Source organism: Sceloporus occidentalis, unplaced genomic scaffold (assembly GCF_023333645.1).
Source record: "Sceloporus occidentalis isolate IW3139 unplaced genomic scaffold, rSceOcc1.0.p SCAF_493, whole genome shotgun sequence".
Lineage (NCBI taxonomy): Eukaryota > Metazoa > Chordata > Lepidosauria > Squamata > Phrynosomatidae > Sceloporus > Sceloporus occidentalis.
The window spans coordinates 66,364-75,032 of NW_028317473.1; the positions used below are offsets into that span (position 1 = coordinate 66,364).

The following is an 8,669-nucleotide window of genomic DNA, read 5'->3' on the forward strand; positions in this document are numbered from 1 at the left end:
TACATTTCCCAGAATTCCTTAGCACTGAGCCAGGGCAGTTAAATCGGTCTCAGATTGGATTATTGCTGCAGTGTCTTCTGGACTTAGGTGACCCTTGGCAAGTCACTCTCTCTCAGCCTCAGAGGATGGCAATGGCAATCCCTCTCTGAAGAAACCTGCCAAGGAAACCCCGTGATAAGGTTGCCTTAGGGTCGCCATAAGTTGAAAACTACTTGAAGACACAAATGAAGAACAGAAGAAAGTCTGCAATTGTTTCTCAGGTTGTACATGGGAATGGGAGGCAGTGTGGTGCAGTGGTTTGAGTGTTGGGTTACAACTCTGGAGGTCAGTGCCCCACTCTACCATGAAACCAGTTGGGTCCCTTGGGCAAGAAGTCACACTCTCCAAGCCTCAGGGAAGGCAATGACAAACCTCCTCTGAACAACTCTTGCGAAGAAAACCCCAGGAGAGGCTCCCCAGAAGTCAACAATGACTTGGAGCCACTGCACAAAAAACAACAAAGCCTCAAGAAAGAGCCAGCGTGGTTTAGTGGCTGGAGCATTGGACTATGACCCTGGAGACCAGGGTTCGAATGCCCTCTTGGCCACAGAAACCCACTGAGTGACCTTAGGCAAGTCACACTCTCTCAGCCTCAGAACTTCAGGACAAGAAAAGCCTGCAAAGGGCTTCCCTTAGGGTCGTCATAAGTCAGAAACAACTTGGAGGCACACAACAACAACAAGAGAAGTAACACCACTAACACAAGGCAGCTAAGGAGAAAGAAAGAAAGAAAGAAAGAAAGAAAGAAAGAAAGAAAGAAAGATGTGGGAGTTGTAGTCCTTGTTTCAGAGGGATTGAAGGGGCCTTACTGCAGGGCTGGACCCCTCTTCTTTCTGGCCCTGTGGATACTGGGAGATCCAGTCCAGGAAATACACTTTAAATCCCATTGGCAAGAGACAAGGCTACTACTGCCTTTCAGATCCAGTTTGCCCCAAATCCTTTATGAGGCCAGAACCCCCTTTGTTAGGAAGCAAACACCAAATATCTCAGGAAGGCCCTATATCTCCCAAGGCCCCCTCCCTCCAGGACCTCCCTCCACTCTTCCCCTCTGTCTCTCTCTCTCCCCTGAAGGCCTCAAATGTCAACTGCTGAGCACTCAGGCAGAGGAAGCCATTTTGTGTTTCAGCTGCCAATTTTGTGTTCTGGCAGCCATTTTGTGTTCCAGTGGCCATTTTGTGTTCTGGCAGCCATTTTGTGTTCTGGTAGCCATTTTGTGTTCTGATGGCCATTTTGTGTTTTGGCGGCCATTTTGTGTTCCAGTGGCCATTTTGTGTTCTGGTGGCCATTTTGTGCTGCTTGTGACTGTGGGTAATAATGTTCCGGAACCTTCTCTGAGCCTCAGTTGAACAGAGGCCTCTCTTTTTCACCTGAGGCTCCAGAGCAAGAAGGAGGCCAGGCTCCTTGGGCCAAAAGGAAGGAAGTCTGTCTCTTTGTGTGTCTTTTGGGTCTCTTTTCTGAGAGGGTTTTCTTATTACACAGCTCTGCTCCTTCTGGGGAACATGGGTTTCAAAAGGGATCAGAAATGATGAGGATAGTTTTAATGCAAGCCTTATTCTTCTTCTTCACAAACATTGGGCTTTGGCTTTTAAGCTAGTCCCCCAAAAAAGGCTAAAAGTGACTCCTTTGGGAGGGTTTAAAAGTCTCTCCAGTTTCCTTATTAATAGATTTTCAAGCAAGAAGGAAGGAGGCAGACCAGAATAACTCATATTACCAAGAACGAAACAAACAAACATACAAACAATGAACAACAAGAAGAATAAGGATTAGACTGAAAAACAAACTGCTTATATTTTAAAAAAGCAAAACCATTTTTAAAAGGATCAAAATTTGACTTGGGTGCTTCTATCCTTTTATAACCAATTTAGGCTTTATCTGCATTATAGAAATAATAATAAATAGTAATAACCGGTCCTTGCCTCCCCCTTTGGGAAAGGAGACCCCCTCAGCCCCCTGGACTAACTCCTGCCACTCATTCCTAGAATGGCTGGGACTCAGATGAGTTTCCTAGGCATTGTCATCTTCTGCCCTCCATGGCCATTGCCACTGACCTTTTCCCCATTGCCTTCCCTCCCTCAGCCCTTGGACCTCCTCCTCCTTCGCACTCAGAGCAACCCTTCTCTACGGCTGAGGAGACGGCCTCTGACCCAGGGAAGCTCCAGCCATAAAGGACTGCAGAAGAGCCCTTTCTAGGGCTGCAGGAATCAGGGTCCTTGTATTGAAGGTAGGTCTTTATTCCTGGAGCTGGAAGAGGACCTTTGTTTAAATGTTTCAGTCCAGGATTGTGTGGAAAGGTTGCAGCTGAGAGACTGAGCCATTGGGAGAATGAGGAACCACCCGGCCAGACAGCCTGACCCAGCAGAACCCTCTATTCTCCAGTGTTGCTCCAGGTGGAATCAGGCTAAAACTGGCCATTCACTGACACAGGTCCTACCAAAGAATTGTGGAAGCAATCCCACATCGCCATTCCATGCTTAGTGAGAGTGTTGGGTGTGAGGTTTAAGGGAAGCATCCAGCGGTGTTTATGTAGTGAGAAGCAAAATGAAGACATCTTCCTCTGAGGGCCACTGGGGAGGTCAGGAGGCGTCAACAAATGATACACTCATTTCACACCTAGCTACGGGGACATAACCAGGGCCCTCTCCAATTCCCCATCCCCTAATCCCCCACCACTCTAAGAAGGCATGGAGTATTTGTTGTGTAGGGGAGCTGGAGTGAATCTATGCTAGCTCCAGGGGGCTTTGTTTGAAGCAGAGGGAGGAAGGGGATACCCAGCTCTACATCGGCCCAAAGGAGGCATATGTCACCTGTGTATGTCACCAGCAGGATGCTGTTCTCTGTACCTATGAGTGCTGCAGGGTTTCTTGCTAATCCAATCCTAACCCTGGTCCCTTTTCTCAGGAACTTCATCTCGACCTCCTTGTACACGGCTTTGGGGCCTCTCTTGCTAGAAGTGACCAAGTGCAGGTCCACCAGGACCCCTGCCCACCTGATGGCCGACACAGAGGCCAAGCGGAGGGAGTTGGGCTCCAACAGAAAGGGGATGCCGAGGTACAACAACTCTTTGGTGAGTCACTATCCTAATAGCTTCATCTGTGCCACTGCTGGGCCAATTTATGAAAGGAAGTAAATAAAATACTGTCCAAGTTTGACAGAGACATTCCTGGTTAATCCTCTGTCAAACTTCTTTTTCAGGGGATTTTAAAAATGTCCCGGTTGCTTTCTCCTCCTCCCACTTTTCCCCTCTCAGTTCACTTCAGTTCCTGAGTGCAATTGAGTTTGCAGCCCATCAACTCAAAAGTGGGGAGAGAAGAGGAAAGAAGGAGACAGGATATGGCCCTTTGCAGGAGGCTGAAGCAAAAGGAAACTCCTTTGCCCTTCCTAGCTTGTGTGATCTTCCTCATAAACAACTTTGGCCATCTTTACTGCCTTCTGGGTTGCTTGTCCACATGTATCTTGCTTTTCCAATCTGTGAAATGATGGGGGCTATGGGAGAATGTCACTGGATATAAATTGGGGGTGGGCCCAGTGACCCTTAAGCCCAGAGTGCTCCCCAGAACTGTTATTAAAAATGATGTTTGACTCTGAAATGTGGCAAGAAATGTCTAAATGCACCAGAATTCTTTGGTGGCTAAATGTACTGAATGTGTTGGGATAGTCAGTATCCTAATCCATCTTCAATATCCCAGCTATGGCCTAAATTATATTGTGTATTATATTGAAAAGATTCGAGACAAACTGGATCTCAAAGGCAGTAGCTTTTTTCTTGCTGACAGAATTTAAAGTTTATTTCCTGGACTGAATTCTAAAGTGATCAAATAATATTTGGATGCACCATGTGCTTTCCTCCCCCTTTGCTTAGTCACTCTGTGGATGAGGGCTATTTTCTGTTCCAGGTGACCTTTGCGGATGTGGCAGTATATTTCACTGAGGACGAATGGAATCTGTTGACGAAGAAGCAGAGACTTATGTACAAGGATGTGATGATGGAGAATTACGAGAATGTGGCCTCTGTGGGTAAGGAAGCTGACTTCATTGCCTTTCCTATGAAGACTGAGGTCCCTTTCATACTACATTATCATGGCACTATGATTCAACTTTAGAATCATTGAATCATAGAGCTGGAATAGACCACAAGGACCATCTGGTTCAACCCCTTGCTATGCAGGAATACACATTGAAAACATCTCCACCAGATACCACCCAGCCTTTGTTTATAGACCTTCAAAGACCTTTAAAACCCTTCAAGGAAGGAGTGATTTAGAAATTAATAATAATAAGAAGAATAACCATAATGAGATTCCACCATGCTCTGAGGGAGAATATTCCATTGTTGAATAGCTCTTACTGTCAGGAAGTTCCTCCTAATGTTTAGGTTGAACCTCTTTTCCTGTGCCTTGCTTCCATTGTTCTGTCCTTTTTGAATTGTGGTGCCCAGACCTGGACACAATATTCCAGGTGGGCTCTGACCAACGCAAAATAGAGTGACACTATTACTTCCCTTGTTCTAGACACTATACTTCTATTAATGCAGCCGAAAATTGCATTGGCCTTTTTAGCTGCCACATCACACTGTTGACTCATGTTTAACTTGTGGTCTACTTGGACTCCCTTTCACATGTAGTCTTGTTCAGCCAGGTGTCACCCATCCTATATCTGTGCATTTCATTTTTCCGCCCTTAGTACAGTACCTTACATTTCTCTGTGTTGAAATTCATTCTTTTAGCTTTGACCCAGCTTTCTAGTCTATTCAGGTCATTCTGAAGTTTGATCCAGTCCTCAGGGGTATTAACTACTACTCCTAATTTGCAAATTTGATAAGTATACCCTCAATTCTGTCATCCAAGTCATTGATAAAAATGTTGAATAGCACTGGGCCCAGGAGAAAACCCTGTGGCACCCCACAAGGCACTTCTCTCCAGGATTAAAAGGAGCCATTATTGAGCACCCATTGGGTTCAGCAGTCAACCAGTAACAAATCCATGTAACTGAGTGTTCAAAAAGGTTTAAGTCACTTTAGAATATTTCCTGTGGAGGGGAAATGATCTGAAACCAAATTGAATGCAATGGGTGCTTGGTGCAAATATCTCAGACAAAAAGGATTATCGCACTGGCTCTCAGGTCCTTCTCGGCTCTGAATTTCGATTACGTTCAAAAGCCAGTGTACACTCCAATCTGAGCGTGACACTCTCAGATGCAGCTCAGCAATAACATAGCAGAGTAATGAAGTAAATAGCCAGATATAGATATTGGCAATGCACTGACCACTTTTCACACTTATAAAAAAGTCACAAACAGTTGATTTTATCGTAATCCTTGGAGGTTCTCTATCTTGAGTTGCAAAATAATACAAATATTTGCAAGCTATGCTCTCCAACTTCCATCATGTTCAACATCCCTTGTACACACAACTCCAATCCAATCCACACGAATCCACATGTGAGCTGCATACTGTATTGTTGTGAGTCATCTCCTGGTGCCAAACAGCATTAAGTGGCATCTGCAGTTAGCTTGCATCATGTCTTGTGCTCTGACTCAGGACTCCATGGCAGTCTCACAGGATATGATGCCGCCTGTCAATCAAAGTATTTTTGCACATGTTTAATTGAATATTTTTTCAACAGTCCTTTCTCTGAATATCTCCTTCCAGTGATTCCCCTAAGGTAGGCCCCCTCCAATCTCTTCTTTGTTAACGCCTATAAGTAAATATACAATCGTTCCATGGATTTAGGGGCATAAGCAGCAGGATCGTGCTTGGGTTACTCACAGAATCTTTCTTAATTTAATCTCTAATAAGGAGGGGTTAATGTGGGCTAAATCATGGGGTAACACTCTCTTCCCTTAACTCTGATTTTTAGTCTCATCTGTCATTGTTCTTCTTTACAGAAGAACACTTGAGTCATGAGAGAGTCCACACAGGAGAGAAGCCATACAAATGCCAGCATTGTGGGAAATGTTTTTATCAGAAGTCATGCCTAGTGATACATCAGAGGGTCCACACAGGAGAGAAGCCATACAAATGCCAGCATTGTGGGAAATGTTTTTATTCAAAGTCATGCCTAGTGATACATCAGAGAGGCCACACAGGAGAGAAGCCATACAAATGCCAGCATTGTGGGAAGTGTTTTTCTTGGAAGTTACAACTAGTGAGACATCAGAGAGTCCACACAGGAGAGAAGCCATACAATTGCCAGCATTGTGGGAAATGTTTTTCTCAGAAGTCAGACCTAGTGACACATCAGAGAGGCCACACAGGAGAGAAGCCATACAAATGCCAGCATTGTGGGAAGTGTTTTTCTTGGAAGTCACAACTAGTGAGACATCAGAGAGGCCACACAGGAGAGAAGCCATACAAATGCCAGCATTGTGGGAAAGGTTTTTCTCAGAAGTCACACCTAGTGACACATCAGAGGGTCCACACAGGAGAGAAGCCATACAAATGCCAGCATTGTGGGAAGTGTTTTTCTTGGAAGTCACAACTAGTGAGACATCAGAGAGGCCACACAGGAGAGAAGCCATACAAATGCCAGCATTGTGGGAAGTGTTTTTCTTGGAAGTTACAACTAGTGAGACATCAGAGAGTCCACACAGGAGAGAAGCCATACAATTGCCAGCATTGTGGGAAATGTTTTTCTCAGAAGTCACACCAAGTGACACATCAGAGGGTCCACACAGGAGAGAAGCCATACAAATGCCAGCATTGTGGGAAATGTTTTTATCAGAAGTCAGACCTAGTGAAACATCAGAGAGTCCACACAGGAGAGAAGCCATACAAATGCCAGCATTGTGGGAAAGGTTTTTCTCAGAAGTCACACCTAGTGACACATCAGAGGGTCCACACAGGAGAGAAGCCATACAAATGCCAGCATTGTGGGAAATGTTTTTATCAGAAGTCAGACCTAGTGAAACATCAGAGAGTCCACACAGGAGAGAAGCCATACAAATGCCAGCATTGTGGGAAAGGTTTTTCTCAGAAGTCACACCTAGTGACACATCAGAGGGTCCACACAGGAGAGAAGCCATACAATTGCCAGCATTGTGGGAAATGTTTTTATTCAAAGTCATGCCTAGTGATACATCAGAGAGGCCACACAGGAGAGAAGCCATACAAATGCCAGCATTGTGGGAAGTGTTTTTCTTGGAAGTTACAACTAGTGAGACATCAGAGAGTCCACACAGGAGAGAAGCCATACAATTGCCAGCATTGTGGGAAATGTTTTTCTCAGAAGTCAGACCTAGTGACACATCAGAGAGGCCACACAGGAGAGAAGCCATACAAATGCCAGCATTGTGGGAAGTGTTTTTCTTGGAAGTCACAACTAGTGAGACATCAGAGAGGCCACACAGGAGAGAAGCCATACAAATGCCAGCATTGTGGGAAAGGTTTTTCTCAGAAGTCACACCTAGTGACACATCAGAGGGTCCACACAGGAGAGAAGCCATACAAATGCCAGCATTGTGGGAAATGTTTTTATCAGAAGTCAGACCTAGTGAAACATCAGAGAGTCCACACAGGAGAGAAGCCATACAATTGCCAGCATTGTGGGAAATGTTTTCCTCAGAGGTCAAACCTAGTGAGACATCAGAGAGTCCACACAGGACAGAAGCCACACAAATCCCAGTAGTGAACTAATACTATTTTAGTCAATAAGAAATACAAAAAATATATTTTCCATCCAGTGGTGCTAAGAAAAGGCCCTTGTGATTTTGCCTGTAAGGTTTGTCTGTCCATATGTCTGTTTATCTTTTAAAGTAGTATTTTGTTAAATTTAGATTGTAATTGCTGTTAGTATAGATAATTGCTTTAGTTTATAAATTTGGCTGGGGATTTCGGGTGTGAAATAGGTTAGCTAGATGGGGGAATGGGATTTGTTGCAGCTGGATAGAATACTTAAGGGAATGATAGCTTTTGCAATGTGTGGGATGTTGGCTGAAGAAAGTTGGGGACAGGTATTAACAGAAAGGGCTAGTTTGTGGGATTGCAAAGGGGACTTGTTACCTGTGGGGCATAGACTGTAGGAATGGGAATTGGGGGCTATATTTGGGAGGGGGTGATATTTTACGTTTTGGGGTTTTAATGTATTATTTGTATTGGAGTGGGCACTTCTGGCTTAAACACTGAATTTCTATGTGTTCTCAATAAAGTTCTTTGCTGTTTCAACACACTGGACTCTTTGACGCACAGAAGTTCTGAATTTGCCCAAACTGAACCTTTCTTCTCTCTTCAGTCCTCAGCTCTATTCCCAGCCATAAGAACAGCAGAAGCAAACATACACGCACACGCACACATATACAGGATACACAGAGAGAGCTTTATTTCCAAATCAGAGCCTTCTGTCAGAGTTAGCACCCAGAATTCCAGACAATCAACCAGTCAGCTTGATTGATATAATCAACAGCACTTTATTGATAGATCCAGAATCAGACATGTGCCTCACTCAGCTTCTTAGCTGAGACTGACCACACCCTCCCCAAAGACAAAGGAACAGAATTCCCAAAAGCCAAATCCCCTCCCAAGCAGAAACCCGCCAAGCGAAGCCCCTCCTGGTTCCCACAAAAGTGAAAGCACATTCCCCAGCTCTGAGCGCTCATAGAGCCAGGCTCTCAAGGCCACTAGATAAGACACCTGGCCC

The 8,669-nt window shown here is 44.7% G+C and overlaps 1 protein-coding gene across 1 annotated transcript; it reads left to right on the forward strand.

Moving 5' to 3' along the window:
* Nucleotides 1-2,129: 2,129 nt before the first annotated feature.
* Nucleotides 2,130-8,067, forward strand: LOC149271563 (uncharacterized). The gene is made up of 4 exons (XM_089507327.1): nucleotides 2,130-2,260; nucleotides 2,938-3,103; nucleotides 3,933-4,053; nucleotides 5,923-8,067. The coding sequence occupies exons 2-4, from the start codon at nucleotides 3,029-3,031 to the stop codon at nucleotides 7,659-7,661; spliced, it is 1,935 nt and encodes a 644-aa protein (XP_089363453.1). The 5' UTR covers nucleotides 2,130-2,260; nucleotides 2,938-3,028; the 3' UTR covers nucleotides 7,662-8,067.
* The last annotated feature ends 602 nt before the right edge of the window (nucleotides 8,068-8,669 follow it).

Coding starts and splice junctions, on each gene's coding strand:
- LOC149271563 (XM_089507327.1), top strand. CDS start 3,029: ATGGCCGACACAGAGGCCAAGCGGAGGGAGTTGGGCTCCAACAGAAAG. Junction 3,104..3,932: donor CGAGGTACAACAACTCTTTG/GTGAGTCACTAT, acceptor TTTCTGTTCCAG/GTGACCTTTGCGGATGTGGC. Junction 4,054..5,922: donor CGAGAATGTGGCCTCTGTGG/GTAAGGAAGCTG, acceptor TCTTCTTTACAG/AAGAACACTTGAGTCATGAG.